Below are 19,735 nucleotides of genomic sequence, written 5' to 3'. Positions count from 1 at the left end.
TCAGTCCGGTTGTGGTTTTCAGTTCTGTTTGGTTTGGTTTTGTCTGTTGCTGATACAGTATGTTGGATTCCTCCGCAGTATCTTCCTCACCGCTGCGCTGGGTTTCCCTGAGGCCCTTATCCCTGTCCAGCTGCTATGGGTGAACCTGGTGACTGACGGTCTTCCTGCCACCGCTCTTGGCTTCAACCCTCCTGACCTGGACATCATGAACAAACCCCCCCGCAATGCCAAGGAGCCGCTCATCTCTGGATGGCTCTTTTTCAGATACTTGGCCATCGGCTGTGAGTCACAAACATGACTAATGTAGCCTAGTGGCTATGATTTAGGAGAACTTAGCTTGTGAACACTTTTTTTTAGCTAGTCTATCTGTTAAGACTTGTCTCATGTGTCGTGTTTCTCAGGTTATGTGGGTGCTGCGACTGTAGGATCTGCAGCCTGGTGGTTCATTTCTGCTGATGATGGTCCAATGATCACACTTTACCAGCTGGTATATATATCTCTGTTTTTAAAGAAATGTCCTGTGTGTGTGTGTGTGTGTGTGTGTCTAAATCTACAGCCTTAAGGCCAGTTCGCACAAAGCCTGATTTGAATTGGAATGCCTGAAAGGAAAAAAAACTGACCCAGCTTTGACAGATTGCAGCACAATATTTTGGAAACTTTATAAAAAAAAACAAACAAAAAACAATAGAATACAAAATAATAACACACATACTGTATTTATAAACAATGGTATAATTTATTCCTGTGATGCAAACCTAAATTTTCAGCATCATTACTGCAGTCTTCAGAGTCACATGATCCTTCACAAATCATTCTAATATGCTGATTTGATACTGAAGAAGCATTTAAAAAAAAATCAGTTTTCAAAACAGTTGTGCTTCTGAGTGTTTTTGTGAAAACTGTGATAACCTTTTTTTTTTCTAGGATGAAAAAAATAGAAAGTTCTAAAAGATCAGCATTTATATGAAATATAATTTTTTTGCAACAATGTAAAAGTCTTTGCTGTCTACTATGGATCAATATATGTATCAAAAATATTATTTATATATGTATTAATTTAATTTTCATATTACATTTCTGTACACGTGTAAGTATAATTTTATGTATTTAATAAGAATATATTACTTATTTACAATATTAGGTATGTATGTGTATATATGTATGTGTGTGTATCTCTCTATATATATATATATATATATATATATATATATATATACACACACACATATATATATATATATATATATATATATACACATAACATATTTTTCCCTATATACATGTATGTGTGTATTTATATAGACATAATAAATATACACAGTACACACAAAAATATATTTTTTTTTATGTAAATGTTGAATACAGTTTTATTACACAATGAAAATTGTTGTTGCATATAATTGATTTATATACTTTAATAATGTTGTTGTAGTAGTATCTAAGCATCTGTTTCTCTCTCTGCTTCTCAGAGTCATTTCCTGCAGTGTTCTCCTGATAATCCTGACTTCCAGGATCTGGATTGCCATGTGTTCGAGTCCCCCTACCCCATGACCATGGCCCTGTCTGTGCTAGTCACCATCGAGATGTGTAACGCCCTCAACAGGTCAGCCAGCATCCACCTCACATCCAGACTCACGCATGATTAAAATAAGCATTGTGCTGGTGTTGAACCCAAGTAAACATGTCGTTCTTCCTCTTGCAGTCTGTCGGAGAATCAGTCTCTGGTGCGCATGCCTCCCTGGGAGAATATCTGGCTGCTAGGAGCCATCTGTCTCTCCATGTCTCTGCATTTCCTCATCCTCTACGTAGACCCGTTGCCGGTACAGTACCCTTCATGATGTATCTTAGCACTACAGATCATTAAGTGCTCTATGTACAAGAGCATGTTAAAAATAATATTGGGGTCCAGAATAGAATTGTATCTATAATGGAACGTTTATTTCTCCGCAAGTGCTCCACACACAGTCTCTGAATGTAGACCCAGTTTGCACTCCAGGTTCACTTTCACAAAAATCCAAACAAGTTGACAAGCTTTTGATTTTGAAAACTGTCAACTACACAATAGGTATTTCATATACAGTGCCCTCCACTAATATTGGCACCCTTGGTAAATATGAGCAAATGTGGGCGGCTGTGAAAATAAATCTACATCATTGCAAATAATTATCAAAATTCTAACCTTTCATTGAAGTAAAACAATTAAAAGTGGGGAGAAAATCTCATGATGAAATAAATGTTTTCCCCATTGCATGTTGGCCACAATTATTGGCATCCCTAGAAATTCTTATGAGTTAAATATCTTATATTCCCATTCATAAATATAAGGACATGTTTATATATAAATATAAACATTTTTTAGCACACCAGGCATGAAATTGTCCAGCCATGACATTTAAAAAAATGTATACTCCCAAGTAGCAATAGTAGAAAAAAATAGTAGTATCACAGAAATTAAAGTTTTTAAAATTAGTTATTTATCATGTCTGTTATTTTACATTTATTTGTTTTTATAATTGAATTACATATTAGTTTTTATTTCCTTTTACTTATTCCAGTTGTTTTTTATTTTTATATATAAATGAATAACTGAAAAAATTATATATAATTTTCACTTAGAAAAATCTATATAAAAGAATCATTTGTTATTGTTTTTATTATATTTGTTATAAATATTTTTACATATCTTTATAAGATCTATACTGAATACTATGAGTAAAACACTTTTTACCTAGAGAAATCCATTTAGAGAAAAACATTTTTGAAAGTAATTGTATGGACATGTAATTGCGTTTTACTTTTATGCTTATTTATATTATATTATAAAATAATAATTTTTAATAAATTTGTAATATACATTTTCTTTGTTTCACCCTCTGTTGTTCCTCAGGTCATCTTCCAGATCACCGCTCTGAACGTGACCCAGTGGCTGATGGTGCTGAAGATCTCATTGCCGGTCATCCTCATGGATGAGCTGCTCAAATTCATCGCAAGGAACTACCTGGAGCCCGGTAAAGACCTGGACCAGGAGCCCGACAAGAGAGGCTGGTCCCTCTCTGCATGCACCGAGGGCGTCTCCTGGCCCTTCGTAGCTCTGACTCTCCCTCTAGTGGTGTGGCTGTACAGCACGGACACTAACATAACCCAGCAGCTCTGGTCCTCCTGACTGATCCCAGAACTGCCAGCAAGCTAACACATGACTCCAAATAACCAGAGAAGAAACATTAACAACGAACAACAGTCACCTGTTCACATTTGCACATGCCTTGTTTAATTTTTTTAATGTGTATATGTTTATCTTCATATGGCATATTGTTGTCAGAAAATAGTATGTTACTTTTTTATCATTCCATTTTAAGTACCTTTTTTTTTTTTTTTTTTTTTTTTTTTTTAAAGTTGTATATTTTCTCAGGTCCCCTTATGGCCTTTTTTGGAAGCTTAAAGTGAGGAGATGCAATATTTGTCAGATTGCTTTGGATATTTTTGGCTCAAAGCTCCGAGATGTCTTATAGCCTTTTGAATCCGCTGGGCCAAAAAGAGCGAATGTGCATTTGGGTTATATTTAGATGTTTTCCACTGTAACGTCAGCTTTGTCGTTTCGCTTTCCTTTCCTCGCTTGAGGCAAAATGATTTCCTCTCTGCCTTAAGTAGATTGTAGCTACCTCAGTTCCGTCGGTTGCTTTCTTAGGACCCGTTTCCTGACTTGTTTTATTTTTGCTTGATAGAAGACTAGCCAAATGCACTAGTTCCCTCATATGAAAACTTTAGCTGTTCAGTTTTATTTTATTAATCCTTCAGTAAAAAAAAACCATGAAACTGACAGTGTGTTTAGGATTTGCTTTGCGCAAATTCTCTGAAGATGTTTACTTTTTCATGTGCTAAATGTATTTATAGGAAGAGCATAGTGATTATAATATTATAGATGAATTATTTTTACTGTATGTGTATATACTAGGTGCTGAGTAAATACACTGAGCACAAATTAACCCTTTTTGTATTAGAATATTTAAAATGCTGACATTAATACACAAAACCTCTTTGAATCTATAAATGGCACAATTTATTCTCTAGGGGTCCGATTTTCTTTTTTTTCTTTTTTTTTAAGGGGTCTTATTTCAGGTGACACGCATGATTAAATTTGCTGTATTAAAACTAATTGTCCTGTGTGCATCAGCGAGTGAGTATCGCTTACATAATACACCATCACAACCTCGTGTTTGTTTGATTGATGTAATACAATTATGTGCATTTGCCTCTATAGGAACTATATGTAACTCTCTAAAGAAGCATTTAATCATGTCTAACTACAGTTGCATGTCATCACATTTCTGTATGTATATTTTGAGTTCATGTTTGATCAAATGTGTCCTTATTTTTCCATCTTTCTCTCTCTCTCTCTCTCTCTAGCTCGGGATGATTAAGCCAATCCGCTCTCTGTATTCCTTGCAGAAGCTGTGAGGTTTTCTTGACTTTAGTGCATGTGTTGTTTTCAGCAGCTCCACATCTTTCTAGGCCTGCATGTCAACTGTGCTAAAAACCTAAGCATTTGTGTCATTAGTTTAGAAGCAGCTCAAACATTAAGAGTGGAAAAAAAAATAGATTTGAGACCTGATGGCTCTGGTCAAACCCGTCTGAATGGAGGTCATTTTGAAAATACTCTTAAAATGTAACATTACAGCAGTTTTCACAGTGCATGTCCCCTTATGGTAGATACTTTTGTATAGCACTGCAATATTTAAAAGGATGCAATTAGTGAAAAAAAGCATTGTTTTCTCCTCAGATCTTTTGTGAGATATGTAAATTAACCAAAACTGATTGTTCTTGTTGCTTTGCGCAGGGTTGTGCAATATGTTTTAAAGCAGAGGCTCATTTCAGATGTTAGGCGTGTGCGTGTGTGTGACCTTGAGAGACAGGCGGTCTTTTACAGCAGTTGCCATGGAAATGGAGGGCGGGTGCTGCAGAATCAGTGTTGTAATTATCACAATGATTTGTGGTTAATAAAATATTACATGGTTGCACTGCTGTTTTCTTTAGCCTGTGTCAACGCTTGATTTATTTTGTATTGGGAAAAGAGATATTCTTTAGTAAAAGTATTGAAATATTATGTCAATATTTTTCATGCCATGATTTTAATTCCAAAACATTTAAAAATAGTCTTTTACAATAATATAGAAACATTAAAAGAAGACAAACACTGAAAAAATGTACTTAGGGCTACAGAAATGAATGATTGCATCATGTGCTCTGTTAAATTTCACAAAACTTAACATGTCTGGGTTATATTCACACCAAAATCAAAGTAAAAAATGCATAAAACAAACCACTTTTGCATAAGTAATAATACAAACATTATCATTAAAGCAAAAAAGTAGCACTGCATTATCTTGAAATCACCACTTTGAATGAGCATTAAACAAATGTTAAATAATATTACAGTAAAGAAAACAAATGTGCTTAAATGCCAAAAATTTCTAACAGGAACACAAAACATTTTTTTGATTTTAGTGTGAAATATGACTTGTTTTCATCACACTCACCAGATCAGAGAGAGCGAAAAAAAGATTTTGTCGGATTGAGGTTGATTTAAAGATGCCTCTTTAACAATCATCATTTGTATTGAAAAAAAGCTAAAAAAAAAAGGAAAAAAAAAGTATGTAAATAAAATGACTTTTTTTTCATAAAGGTGTAAAACCTAAGTAAGAGTCCTGTATTTGGCCCAAAATAGCGAACTTGAAACCCATGATGTTTAACTACTGTTAGTAAACTGTTGGAAAATACATTAAGAGTGAATCATTTGTGGATTTAGTCCAAGATCATACCATCCCTGTGGCCAAGCTGGTGTTGGACTGTTCTTATCTGAACTCAGTCAAATCTGTGTAGTGCTGGATTCTCATATGAGAAAGATAATTTTTTGATATGACAAAACTGGACACTTTGAGGACAAGCTATCAAACAAATCAAAAAGCCGACAAATCTGAATGTCATCCACAAATCCGATTAATGTCAGTGTGCGTAACTCACCACCAGATGGCAGCAGTGAGCATTATGGCATCTCAGCACACACACACAATGTTTCTTCTGAAGTGCTGAAGCTCAAGAGTCTCTTAGAGAGTGCTGAGGGTCACTGCATGCCGAACCACTGCTCCTGATCGGCCCACTGCGCTGCCTCGCTGTCGCTGCCTTCCAGATCTCCCTCCTCCCCGCTGCCCTCCATATCGTCACCGTCCAGCTCCACCGTGGCGTCCGTGGGACTCTCCTCCTTCTCCATCTTCTGCATGCCCTCCAGAGACTTCTGGTCATTCGGATCGAGGCTACAGAAGAGGAATAGAACAGTCACTTCTGCTCAACCCTCATGTTTAAGATTTTACCGTACAGTGTGGATGACGTTACCTTAGCGCTATACTGTACTGGTCCATGGCCTCCTGATAGTCATTGACAGCTACGAGAAAATCCCCCAGCATCCTGTGCAGCACACAGTCACTCTGATTGGCTAACGTGTTCCGTAGAAGTGCTATTCCTTCCTCATACTTCTGTTCTCGACCTGTAAAATGATTTAGGCATTACATAGCATAACACCAAAATATATGCTTTTGAAGCTTAAGTTTAATAAAACAACAATTTATTTTATTTCATAACTAACTTTTATAACAGTTAATGAACAACAACAAAAATACTACAACTAAATAAATAAATGTATAATACTTATATTATTTAAAAAATAAAATAATTTATAATAATAATTATCAATGGAAAAACTAAATTTGCTACTACTACTACTACTAGTAGTAGTTCATTAATAGAAAAAAAATAATATATAATTTTATCATTTAAAAATATCTATAATAATAATTAATAATAAGAAATTATTATTTATTAACATTTTAAATAATGTAAAAAATAAAAATGAATAAGTAGAAGAATAAATAAGTAATAACTAGAAAAGTATAAAATAAGAATATAATTAATAATTAGGAAATAATATAAATAATACAAAAACAATAATAATAATTTAATTACTTCATAAAAATAAATAAATAAATAAAAACCATGAAATAGACAAATAAATAATTATTTAATAACAATAATAAATTATAATTATAATAATAAATATAAATGAATATAAAAAATAATAAAACTAAAATAATGTAATAAATTAATATGATAACTAGTTATAATGCAATTAATATGATAACTAAAGAAAATAAATAGTAAACAAAGAAAATATAGTAATTTAATAAAAACAATAATGATAACAACATAATAATAATAACAATAATAAAATAAATACATCAATAATAAAATTAATAATTATTAAATAATATTATTATTTATAATAAATTATTAAATCATAATAAATTAACAACAACTATAATAATAATAATAATAATAATAATATAATATGGGCAAAGTCTACGATTAACATAGAAAGATGATAGAATTTTCTTTTATAGAATAGAATTTTTAACATACTGAGGAGCTCTGCTTTCTTCACGACAGCTTTGATATAGTCGGGCCTCTGGGCGAGGGCTTTGTCCAGCAGTGTCTTGGCCTTCTCCTGGGTCATGGGATCTTCCAGACACACTGTGGCCAGGATGGTGAGAGTTTGGGCGTTTGCTCCCAGGGTCTTGTAAATATTGTTGGCCATTCCCATAGCCTCCCGGATACCATTAGAGGCAAGATAGCAGTCAATCAGACCTGAAAACAAGGAAAGTATCGCTCTGAGACAACAGCAAATGATTATGGGTTTGTCTAACGTTTACAAAATATAAAAAAAAATGGACAGACTGAATACAAGAATGCAAATAAATAGGCTAAATATCGATAATCTTTTATTGCACAAATCTATCACGATCTTCCTAAAAACCTACAAAATACGCATAATAGCTAGAAATGATTATTTCGATCATCATGAAAGTCTTTCTTGCCTTCATAGCAGTCCAGACGACAGGGTGCCAGTCTCATGGCTTCTCTGAAGTGTATGATGGCTTCCTGCACTCGGCCCATGTTCCTCAGCGCCACCCCCTTCAGGAGCAGCGCCTGCACACTGTTGCTGTTCAGCTGGATGGCTTTAGCTCCCAGATACAGGGCGCGAGAGTAACGCTTGCTGTAGAAACTGTGACATCTGTGGAAAACAGAAGAGCTTTCAGTTGCTTTGGAATCTGAAGACGTTTCAGACACATTAGGAGAAGGTCAAACTAACCCAGATATGACCCAGGGCTCAGCATGCTGGTCAGATATGTTGAAGAGCCGTCCTCCGAGAACCTCCACATCTTCCAGATGACCTTCCCTGGCCATCAGATAGCCGTATACATCCATACCTGCAAAACAGCACGATGATTTCATTCAAACCAACAAGAATCATAAAGCACTGTATCTAGGATTGTTGAAGGATTGGTTAATGCCATGTACCTTTGATCAGGTAGGGGTCAAGCATCTGTGCCTGCTCAAACTTCAAGATGGAGTTCTTAGTGTCTCCAGCCCTGAAGTACACATCCGCCAGAGTGACTAAAAGATCAACGTTATCCCTCAAGAGTGACTTCTTCTCCAAAGAGCTGAGGAGAGATAAACAAGTACTTTAGACATGAATGATTCAGCACATCGTGCAGAGGCGGGCAACTGTTTTGTTGCCATTTCTGCTTGAATAATCAAAATCTACACCAATATAATATAATATAATGCCCCGGTTTCACAGACAAGGCTAGTCCTAGATTAAAATGTAAGTCTTCGCTGTTTCAACTGAAAGAAACTTGCACTGACTGACCTTGAAACATGTCCGTGCCTTTGCTTTGTCTCAAGATGCACACAAGTCATGTTTTTTTCTAAGCATGTTAATAAAAATACTAATAAATATTACAAATGCATACAAATAATACAGTGACACTGGATCTTATCTTTTTTGATGACACTAGTGGCTAATAATGAAGTTACACAATTATTACTAAAGAAAAATAATGTAATAAAAATAAAAACAAATATATAAAACATTACTATAAATATTATCACAAAAATTTCTACAAAATATTTTTATTGATAGTGTCCTATCCTCACCAGATAGTGTTGATGGCTCTCTGATTGTCTCCTCCGTGTATGAAAGCATGTGCTTTAATCCAGACAGACAGCCAATCAAGATTCGGGATGCTCTGAATCACGTCCATCGTCATGGAAGCGACCTCTGCCCCCTTCACCGACAGAGACAGAAGCCCTGCAGTGGACAAGACAGGACTGTGTTTTAATATTGGGTTCAGACAAGATGCAGCATCACAGGAACACAGCTGTATTCTTACTGACCAATAATAGCATCAAGAGCTAGGGGACACTGTCTCAAGACCTCCTTATAGCTGGTAACAGCTGAGCGCTCCTGACCAGCCTTTCTGTAAAGATTCGCCAGCATCATGTTGATCTGGAATTAAAGACAATTAAACAAAGTGCTCTTTTACATCAGTTTTAGATGATAATAAATGTGTACATTTAGCTTGATAGATTCACTCACTCACTCACTCACACACTCTCACTCACACACTCTCACTCACACACTCACTCACACACACACTCACTCACACACTCACTCACACACACACACACACTCACACACACACACACTCACACACTCACGTAAAACAAATGACAGTGTGTGAAAACACACCTTTGGCGTTCTCTGGCGTGAAGGGATCCCCTCCAGCACTGATATGGCATCTTTATCCAGCTTCAGAATAGTGTAACACTCTGCGATTTTATATTTCACTTCAATCTCTGACGGCAAGTTCTGTAGGTGATGAACACAGAGTAGGTTAACTACAATCATTCACAAAGGAACATAAGAAATATGGCAGCCATAACAAAAATCACCATGCCACAGCAACTACAAATCTTATCAATTTTGTAAAATCATAATAATTAGTGTTTGCATAGACAAGTATCACTAATGCTCATGATCTTCATATTAGCTGACAAAAAAAATTAAATTATAAAATAGCAATTATATTATGTACACTACATTTCATAAGCTCAGCACAATTTTTATTATTATTTTTTTTTAATTGAAAGAAATGAATAATTTTATTCAAGGGTGCATTACATTGATCAACAGTGACTTGACTTTTGGTACCATTTTATATTACCAATTTTTTTTTTTTATTGTGTTTTTTTGCATTTTCTCTGAACAAAATCAAGAATACATGTACCATGATTTCCACAAAAAAATATGAAGCAGCACAACTATTTTAAACACTGATAATAACAAGAAATTTTTATTGAGCAGTAAATCAGCATTTTAGAATGATTTCTGGAGTAACGACGCTCAAATTTCATAACATTAATTACATTTTAACCTATACTAAAAACAGTTTATTGTAATAATATTTCATAATAGATAATATTAAAAGAGCATAATCAAAAGAGCCTTAAAAAGCATGAGACGTCTTCAAAAAATAAATAAAAAAATCTTACCGACCAAAATTCTGTATCGTAATATAATATACTTTTTAATGACAGTGGTGGCTGATACAGTCATCACAATTAAAAAACAAACAAAAAGACATTATCTATAGCTATTGTTTAGTTTTAGATTAATTCATTTAACATGCACTTACCTAAGAACACAAACTGGAGTGATTAAACCAATTCAAGGGTTGTTAATGTAGCAAACTGTGGTATTTGAGTGTGTGTGAGGGTCTGCTGGGGCTCACCTGTGCCTGCACCGCAGATGTTGTGCCTCCTGTGCTGGATGGACGCACTTTAGATGTTTTGCTGATCACTTTCTTCTGCTGTAAAGCCATGTTGTACTTACAGGCTGCGTTCCTGTACTCTTTATCGTGGAAAATAGCATCCGCGTGATACACCAGCAGCTGGTACTTCTGAGACGGCGAGAAGAGCTCCCTGAGAAGACAACATGGTTAACGTTACCATGGGCAATTGTTGCTCTACCGTCGATTTGCCTTTATGTGAGCTTATAGAATGAGACATTTGTGTGTTTCTGCATCTAATAAATAATATCATCACTGGACACTTCACATCCGACAGCTCCCAGATCTGTTTATATAGTGTACGTTACTCACGGGTTGTTGGTGCTCATGGTCAGGAGTAAACTACTGATGATCCGGACATTAGAGTGAAGCCCTGCCGCTGCCATATCCCGCACATGATCGATCACATTCATCTTTAATCGATTTCAAAGCACAATTCTAGTTAATAAACGCGCCGCGACACAGCGGAAGATACAGCAGTGCTACAGAGAAGAGTTTTTTAAACGGCAGGAAATGATGCGATTTCAAAATAAAAGTCCGCACTTGGTAAGTGATGTTTACAAAGATTCCCCTCTGTTGATGCCGTTTTAAACATTATTATTTCTTATGATTTTCCTCTTCATTGTCGTATATTAATTATTAGGCATTATTATCGTTTAAGTCTGATTTAGCTGGATATTATTCTATTGACAGTCGTAGAGGTTTTATTTAATACTCACTGAAATTGAGCGATATAGGGGTTAGACTAAACCAGGATTAGGCCATTTAAGTAATTTTTCTAAACATACTTAGACAAAAACATTACTGGGGTGCATCTTGAGACAAAACAAAGGCACTGATATATTTGAAGGTCAGTCAGTGCAAGTTTATTTCAGTTGAAACAGCTAAGACTTACATTTTAGTCTAGGACTAGACTTAAGCCTTGTCTGTGAAACTGGGGGATAGACTTTAGCTTTGGACACTTATCTACTTTCCTACCTCAAAATGTTTTAAGACAGATACATACATTATAAAAAGTAACATTAATCACATCTTCTGTAAAGTTTCAGAAGTAATGTGCCAAGATAGCCTGTAATCTTAAATCAGATCTCACATATGAAACATTTCTCATTAATTTTTCTCAGAATAACAAATTATCTGAGCTGTTATTTTTACATTAAATGTATAAATCTACACTATTTTATAAGAAAGTTCTGAGAATATGTTGATTGTAATTACACTTATCTAAGATCAATATAATTAAATGCAGTTATATGAACTATCAATATTTATTTCAGCTTGTAAGAAACATCTAATAACTTGATTCTTCATTTTATATTGGCTATTGGTTTTATAAGTTATTGGTTATCTAAAAAAAAAAATCTTGATTGGGTAATGCTCTCTACATAATTTTGTTCACATACAACACAAACTCCTTAAATACATCCTTTTATATACCCTTAAATACATATTTAATAATTTACGCTGATTTTGTTTTGTCACAGCTTTAAGTTATGTCCTCTGACCATAACAAATTTAACCCACAGACACACACACATACGCATAAAACAAAGGCAATGATGATATGTATAATATTTTACCAGGTTTCACAGGGTTATGTGTACAGACGTACATGTCAGTTGTATGTTATATGCAACTGAATAATCATGTTCATACAGTGGTGATATGTGGTCTGCGGTCTTTGGAATTTTGAAACCAACTTCAGTCCAATTCGCAGGTAAGAAAAGGTTCCTGTGTAAGCGTCGTTGCAGGGGTTCAGGCTCATACGCATGTCCACTTCAAACTGTTCCCTAACAGTCTTTAATCTTGTTTCCCACAATCAACTTCAAAGTGCACATTTGATCACATCTCACAACAACAGAGTAAATCTCTCTGCAAAATCCTTTTAAAAAACAAAAGGAAAACGGCATTGTATAAAATAAATCACACTGACACCACTTCATGAACAGCTTCAAGCACTTGCTAGGTCTTTGATCACTGCGATGGCTCTGGGAGATCGACAGAAGTGTTATTTTGTGTCTTGCTGTTGTGCAAAGTGATAAGTATTGAAATGTACCTTACAAACAGTTATAACACAACTCCTAAAATCTTTCTCGCAAAAACCACACCGGTGAAGACACACCTTACTTTGCAAACACTGATGAAAGCATCTTGTAAATCTACACATAAATACATAAATAACAGGCATGATTAATAAAATGAGTTTCCCTGATTATTAGCAATTATTTGTAATCGGAAGACAACTGATTTTAAATAGGCCTCAAATTGCTGAAATGAAAAAGTGAGTTTAATATAAACCGAAACATTAAAATGTAGTTATTTAAGGAGGGGAAAGGTAATTGTGAGTTTATATCTCACAATTCTGACTTTTTTTTTATTTATTCAGAACTGGGAAATAAAAGTCAGAATTACCTTTTTATTCCATGGAAGAAACAAAGAAAAAACAAACTCGGAATTCTAAGAAAAAGAAGCCAGAATTGGAAGATATAAACTTGGAATTGCTAGAAAAATGTCAGAATTCAGATTTTTTTTATCCTGCAATTCTGACTTTTTTTCTCAGAACTGTGAGAAAGTCCAAATTGTGGGATAAAGAGTCTGAATTATCCCACGTGGGAAACAGGAACTTTACACACATTAAAATTAGCACAGTCTTGGTTAAAGAATTTTAGGATTTTACTCAAATCCAGAAAAGATCCTTTTGAGTTCAGCTGGATACTGTGTTAATCTTGCAAAAAAATAAGCAACTAAATCCTGATAGTGCTATTAATAACTGAGACTGTGCCTCCTCATAAAGACCCATTATCATACATGCTTGAAGCTGTTCAATCCAGCAGCTGTACTTACAGTCTTTATGTGCATTTGTTACATACAAAATAAATAAATAAAAATATCAGTCTTCAAGGAACTTCCACATCCAAAGTGCCCACTGAGGCATCATGGTATAAGTTTGCAGTTGGAGTCGCAGTTGTTTTTCCAGATTGCACCGCAAATATCCAGATGGTGAGACGATCCTGGAATATCACCGCAAATCCCAGGTTACGATCTCAAACCCCGTAATCTGACACATCATAGTCACGTTTTCTGTCTTTTCATTTGCCACTGTTCCACTTCAAATTTACACAGGTTCAGACGCAGTGCAATTACAAAAAATCGAATCACGTATTTTTGCTAAAAAAAAAAAGTTTCAGTAAACTGTAACAGAAATACAGTATCGTTTCCAGTCTCGTAGCTGCCATTACAGTAACTTGTGATTGCTGTGTCTTGCAACTTCAGAGGAGAGTGGCATTTAAAAGCAGTTTGTTGTTCTAGCCGAGTGAGCTACGTCCGTTCCTCTCGTTCTGTTTTCCGGCGAGTGATGTTGCGAGGCTTGATCTTCAAAGAGAGCTCCCACAATGCCTCCTCGGCTAGATGGTCACTGAAGTCGTTGAAGAATGAGACAATGTCGTCGTTGTGTTTGAGGTCATAGTGCCTGGAAGAAAGAGATGCATGTATAAAGGCCCTTTCACACCAAGGACGATAACTATATTAGCGTCCACGCCAGCAGACAATATCATCAGTTTATTCTAAGGGCATGCTCGTCTACGGCTTTAAATTCTCAAACTTGTAACAGCAGGATTGATTCTGATTGGCTGTCAATGCTTTTATCAGTCATCAGCTGGAAAAAATCGTTTCAAAAGTGATTTGTTTCTCTGTGCCCTTATCGTTATAGTTGTGGTGTGGACTCTGCTAATACGGAGAACATTATCGTTCTTAGTGAGAACGGGCAAAATCATGCAAAATTCTTCATTTGAATCTGAGAAAATACAAAATGTGAAGAGACCAACACCACCAACAATGTCCTAGCTACATTTTCACAATAAAATCAAGTCCTGCAAATTTAGTTTTCACTTGATTATGGATGTTAAAGGGGTTGTCCAATGTTTTCCAAGTACTCACACTTGCTGGAAGCGCCTCATAGTGTCCAGGATATTGAACTGCTGCCAGCGTTTGGAAAAGTTGATCTTTCCATTAATGAGGTCAGGATTCCCAAGATGCACAAAAGTTAAATCCTGGAGGATGAGTCCTCTGTATTTTGCGGCAAAATAGGGGAAAGAGTTGATAAAGATGAATATGACATTCTACACGCAATACAAAATGTTTTTTTAATGCTTAACATGATCTGTTCTTACAGATACGGTATACATGGAGGTTCCACATCTGCCAAAGCTGCTCTGTACGCCCGGAAGGAGGAGGAACTGTCAATTAAAGTGCAATATTCCTCCAAACCCTGTGAAGATAACACATATCAGTTACTATGACGATCGACTGAGCACTACAATAATATAGAGACAGGCTGGGTAGTAGTAACTGATTACATGTAATCTGGATTACATAATCAGATTCCAAATTAGAGTATATTACATTTTAAAATGCTCAATCAGATTACTTTTATTTTTTTTATGAATTACATGATTACATATTCATACAATGGCAGTAAATTATTCATAACTTATTGATTCTCCCCTATTCTTCCTCTTTTAAATTTTCCTTTCTAAAAATCCCATTCAGTTTTGACTATATTCACAAAGACAGACAGGATGAAAAAAATATTTTAAGGATTATATTTTCTCTCTCTTTGTTTTTTTATATCAATATGGTACGTTTAATGGTAAATTTAAAACAAGTTTAATAAATAGTAATCTAAAAAGTAGTCAGAATACATTACCTAGATTACGTTACTAACTAGTTTTCATCATGTAATCTGTAATCAGTAACAGACTACAATTTGTAAGTAATCTACCCAGCTCTGGAGTATGTGATGTACCTCTGACGTTTGCTTCTGCCATTCCAGTCTTCTGATAGGCGCTGAATCCAGCGCTGATAATATTGCCAAGTAGGAGTTGAAGTTATTCAGTTTTCTTAAGTGCTAAATTACAAAGAGACACAGGTTCGTTTTTTTTTTTTTTTTAGATTAGATTCAGTTTAGATTCATTAGATTCAGTTTGGAAGAATTAAATTAGTTTGTACCTTCATTATTTTGATAAACTTTAGAAGTAGTTTTTCCCGATCCTGGGCTTTCTCTTGCTGGATTATTATGGACCGAACCCTTAAAAAGAGAGATTAAAAATATATAATGTACTGTATACTCATTAAAGTGTCCATAAAAATGTTCTCCATCAACATAAATAGGTTGAGATTTATATGAATGCAATGAAAAGTTTCATATAGGGTCGTTGTCACCATTTGTTTTCACCACTTTTAATCGACGAACAATTAATTTTTAGAAACACAAATATACAAAATAGACAGTGTCTAAGTGAGTTTCTTGCAGAATAAGCTGTAATATGGACCAGTTTTGTAAGACTAGTTTTCTGGCTATGCTCAGAAATGCTGAAATTTTTACACCATCTTGAGATTAAGAGCATCATACCAGTATGACATGTTGTTGAAGTGCTCTGTGAACTGGGTCAGATTGGGGCTCTTTTCCTCGTTCTGTTCTTTTGCCCAAAGTAACACCTCTGGGATCTGCAGAAATACAGGAAAAACGTGTTGGAAAAGCTTGAATCTTTCAAGATAGAAAGCATGATGAATGACATTAGAGATGCCGTACCTCTATCTTATAAAACAGCTCTGCATCGAGGAGAGTCAGCTGGTCTGCAATCTCATGGCTACGGAAGTCATGCAAAGTGCCAGGCCTGTTAAAAAAGTCAAAATCAGTTAAATTCACTCGAAATTATACATTTTTAAACAGGGTTCCCGCGGGTCCTTAAAGTCTTAAATTTACTTGTATCAAATTTAAGGTCATAAAAAGTCTTAAATTGTACAAGAAAGTCTTAATTATGATTACAGACCAGAATTGCGATATAGCTTAATGTGACGATTAAACTTAAAAAAAAAGGCTATGATTTTATTAAATAAACATGAGCGCTGCTGTTTCAAAATCCGGTGCTGCGCTGCTTTGTGTTCTGCCGTTACCGGGAAAACGGTTCTGGAGGCACCTCCTGCTGGCAGAGAGTTCAATAAGGTCCCATTTACACTAGTGCGTTTTCGTTTTTGTTACGGATACGCCTATCGTTTATACTACTCCAGCGTTTCCAAGGTCGAAAACTGAGACTTTTGAAAATGCTGCAGACCCCGTTTTAGTTTGAAAACTCTGGGGTGGCGTTTCAGTGTAAACGGACCAAAACGGAGACTTTTGAAAGCGATGTCGTGGCTGCCCACGTTCGCTCTGCGAATTGTACCCATAGATACATATGGGTAGATTCCCCATTCGGCCGCTCCAAGCACGCAGACACGTCCGCAATCTAAATAATAGGGAATCTACCTATACATGTATATGGTTGTACCTGCATAAATGGTCATGTGACATAAATGTTGATCGTTTTCATTCTAAAACGCCGTTTTAAAATGAAAACGCACTAGTGTAAACGGGGCCTAAGGCTGTTGTTGTGAGTTAGGTATTCCTGCAATACTGGAGGCTGCAGTTTCAGGGCCACATTTCTAGGACTATAGTTTTTTATTTTATTTGTATGTGTGTATTAGCGGCTCATACCATTTCACTTGCTATTAAATTCTGCATATTATTATTTTTAAGGAATTATGTAGTTGTTTAATTGTATTCTTAATTATTGTCTTAACCAACTCCTAACCCTAAACATACCTGTTGGTAACCCTCTTGAAATATTTTACCTAATATATTTCAATATATTGTGTAGATATTCTGGTTTTAAATTCAGTTTTCTTGGAAAGAAAGACTTTTGTATGTGCAAGACTTCAGTTCATTAGCCGCAGCGCTTCACATCTGATGTGTGACCCACTTTAAGTGCAGTAAACGGTAAAACAATTGTGGTACAAATTAGTGTGATTATTAGTATTTTAATAAATGTAAAATAATTTGAATACAAATACTAATTTACAACAACCAGCAGCACAATGAACTGATTTGCACAGCTAAATGGAGATTAACACTGAAGTTCACACTAGCTCTTACATTAAAATAAGATGGAAAGATTAATAGTTTCCTTGGATCTAGTCTTTGCATATGTTTGAATCATGTCTCCTCTGTTGGAATAGAATTGGCTAGATGGCACCCACTGTCACAAAAAATAGGGTCCTAGTAATGCGGTCCTAGCCTCTGGTAGAACAACACTGAGTTGTTTTTTGTTCAGACCAATGTGAAAAGAACTGTAAATGTGAACTGGTGGATCGATAACAACATAATTCATTATAAAAATCTAAATTTGTATGTTAATAATAACTCATCCATTTTCTTAAAAACGGTTTAAAGGCTAAAATGTGAAGTGTATCATTTTATAAAACTTTGTTTTTGTGAAAACTGTAAATCATGCTTTTTACAGTTTAATAGCTTACCATAGACATTGCCCTACCCCGCTCATATGGTATTCATTTTATTTGTGCAGATCTTAAAAAGTCTTAAATTTGAGCTTAAAAATCCTGCAGCAACCCAGTTTAAAAGAAAGAAGATTTAAGTGAGCATTACCTGGCGGCCACACCTCGTGCAGCCAGCGTTTTGAGGGAATTAGTGTACTGCAGAAACTTCTTCTGCTGGACTTTATCTAGGATGTTCTTGCGCAGAACCCGGGCCAGAGTGAGCTCACCGTTACACAACAGATTGAACACAAGCTCCATGAGCTGCTTCAGGATGTCTTCTGTCAGCTCCACCAAACTGATGACATATAAGAGTTCATATTCAAATAAGCTTCACAAGCAACATATTGCAGATTTCACATATGAAACGGTAAACAACTTATAGGCACAATTATTTGTAGGCGTTTTGTAGAACAATATTTGAAACATCTACTACATTTTTGTGGCAAATGTTTACATTTCTTTAGTTTCTTGTGTCATCACTTGGGCCTATGAGTAAATAGTGTGGAGTAACTGCATAAGTGCCTTCAGAACTCGAGCTGTAATCATCTTATATTATGATTATTCCAACCTTGTATGTGGCCAGATTGTTAACGTTATGGCAAAACAGCATATCATCAAGGAAAAATCTGAGTTCCAGCTCACCAAAGCTCATCCACGACGCGCACCAGCACGAAGAAGGTGTTTTTACTAGCTCGTTGTTTGATAATGTCAGAGCTGAGAGAAAATCTGGTAAATGTGCTCAGAGTTAAGGGCGAAAAGAAGCTTGGAGAGTAAAAAGGTTAGCAATGCAAAGATTCATAAAGTGCGCTCCTGTACCCTCAGAAAGGATATCTATTGCGGAGCTTTTTAATGAGGTCCTCTGGGGTTAGAAACGTTCGGTATGTGGTCAAAAAAGCTTCACAGTATAAAACTCGATCTACAAAAGAGAACATAAGGTACATTTATTTAATCATAATTATAGGTTAGATTTAAAAATGAGAAATAGAAATAAATTATACAAATAACACAAAATAATGGACTCCTTTAGATCAGAAGGGATTATTCTTACCTTTGCGATCTGTTTCGGTGGCATGAACTAATAAAATATCGCCTGATCCAGCTCTGACATCAGGGCCGTCATCGTTCTGAGAAACACAGATTAGGATTATACGGTTTTCAACAATCAGGTCAAAGTTAGAGCTTTTCATGTAATCAGCTCCTAAATATAACTTCTTAGAGGTATGTGCAAAATAATATTTTCAAAATCTACTAGTTGAACAACCGGCTGGTCTTAAGGAAGCCCTATATATTTAGGGTCAACTGAACCCCAACACATGTTGAGATGTCAGGATGTTTCATTTCAAGACTCGTTCTTGTTTTCAAATGCAGAATGGAACAGGAAGCAGCATGTCTGCTCACTAGAGTCATATTTCCTGTCTTGTTGTAGAGTACAAGTGGTCCACTCTCTTATATATTCATTCAGCGGAGATGCTCTCTGCAGTGGGTCTGACCTTGCAGTGTGAACAGGAGTATTTCACATGTACTTCAACACTGGGGTTCACCACAGCAGCACTGCAGTGGCTTTAATTCACAGGCAGAGGGCAGCCGAGAGCACGCTAGCTCTCTGATCATCATTGCAACCATTG

General features: G+C 35.6%; 3 protein-coding genes across 5 annotated transcripts in view; 1 reads left to right on the top strand and 2 right to left on the bottom strand.

Moving 5' to 3' along the window:
- LOC306848340 (sarcoplasmic/endoplasmic reticulum calcium ATPase 2-like) overlaps positions 1-5,100 on the top strand; it is a 28,897-nt gene extending 23,797 nt beyond the window's left edge. The window contains exons 17-22 of one of the 2 annotated variants that reach the window (XM_079382826.1): positions 79-281; positions 402-487; positions 1,470-1,603; positions 1,703-1,820; positions 2,888-3,008; positions 4,405-5,100. In XM_079382826.1, coding sequence (XP_079238952.1) covers positions 79-281; positions 402-487; positions 1,470-1,603; positions 1,703-1,820; positions 2,888-3,008; positions 4,405-4,418 — 676 coding nt within the window. In that variant the 3' untranslated portion in view covers positions 4,419-5,100. The remainder of the gene's footprint in view (positions 1-78; positions 282-401; positions 488-1,469; positions 1,604-1,702; positions 1,821-2,887; positions 3,009-4,404) is intronic. The other variant, XM_079382827.1, reaches the window with a different exon arrangement.
- Positions 5,030-11,256, bottom strand: LOC306848342 (anaphase-promoting complex subunit 7). The gene is made up of 11 exons (XM_079382829.1): positions 11,052-11,256; positions 10,683-10,872; positions 9,641-9,760; positions 9,286-9,397; positions 9,046-9,199; positions 8,407-8,549; positions 8,198-8,315; positions 7,923-8,119; positions 7,468-7,692; positions 6,388-6,538; positions 5,030-6,308 (listed from the first exon to the last, which is right to left on the bottom strand). The coding sequence occupies exons 1-11, from the start codon at positions 11,150-11,152 to the stop codon at positions 6,119-6,121; spliced, it is 1,701 nt and encodes a 566-aa protein (XP_079238955.1). The 5' UTR covers positions 11,153-11,256; the 3' UTR covers positions 5,030-6,118.
- Positions 11,257-11,585: 329 nt separating this feature from the next.
- The window catches only part of LOC306848339 (rap guanine nucleotide exchange factor 1-like), a 28,731-nt gene continuing 20,581 nt past the window's right edge, over positions 11,586-19,735 (bottom strand). For both annotated transcript variants that reach the window (XM_079382825.1, XM_079382824.1), the window contains 11 exons: positions 19,159-19,234; positions 18,942-19,026; positions 18,753-18,845; positions 18,220-18,405; positions 16,330-16,414; positions 16,150-16,244; positions 15,747-15,825; positions 15,544-15,645; positions 14,909-15,006; positions 14,676-14,804; positions 11,586-14,208 (listed from right to left, as the gene is read on the bottom strand). In XM_079382825.1, the coding sequence (XP_079238951.1) occupies positions 14,058-14,208; positions 14,676-14,804; positions 14,909-15,006; positions 15,544-15,645; positions 15,747-15,825; positions 16,150-16,244; positions 16,330-16,414; positions 18,220-18,405; positions 18,753-18,845; positions 18,942-19,026; positions 19,159-19,234 (1,179 nt within the window). In that variant the 3' untranslated portion in view covers positions 11,586-14,057. The remainder of the gene's footprint in view (positions 14,209-14,675; positions 14,805-14,908; positions 15,007-15,543; positions 15,646-15,746; positions 15,826-16,149; positions 16,245-16,329; positions 16,415-18,219; positions 18,406-18,752; positions 18,846-18,941; positions 19,027-19,158; positions 19,235-19,735) is intronic.

The sequence above is a fragment of the Barbus barbus genome (genome assembly GCF_936440315.1).
Source record: "Barbus barbus genome assembly, chromosome: 28".
Lineage (NCBI taxonomy): Eukaryota > Metazoa > Chordata > Actinopteri > Cypriniformes > Cyprinidae > Barbus > Barbus barbus.
Note: the sequence above shows the minus strand (reverse complement) of the source record. Positions and strands in the feature narration are given on the sequence as shown.

Bases quoted from the DNA above. Each gene is read 5' to 3' on its own strand.
- LOC306848342 (XM_079382829.1), bottom strand. From the start codon at position 11,152: ATGAATGTGATCGATCATGTGCGGGATATGGCAGCGGCAGGGCTTCAC. The intron at 8,550-9,045 runs GTGAGGATAGGA...ATCTCTCCTCAG, and splicing joins AGAGCCATCAACACTATCTG to CTCTTTGGAGAAGAAGTCAC. The intron at 8,316-8,406 runs GTACATGGCATT...GCTGTTTTGCAG, and splicing joins TGACCCCTACCTGATCAAAG to GTATGGATGTATACGGCTAT.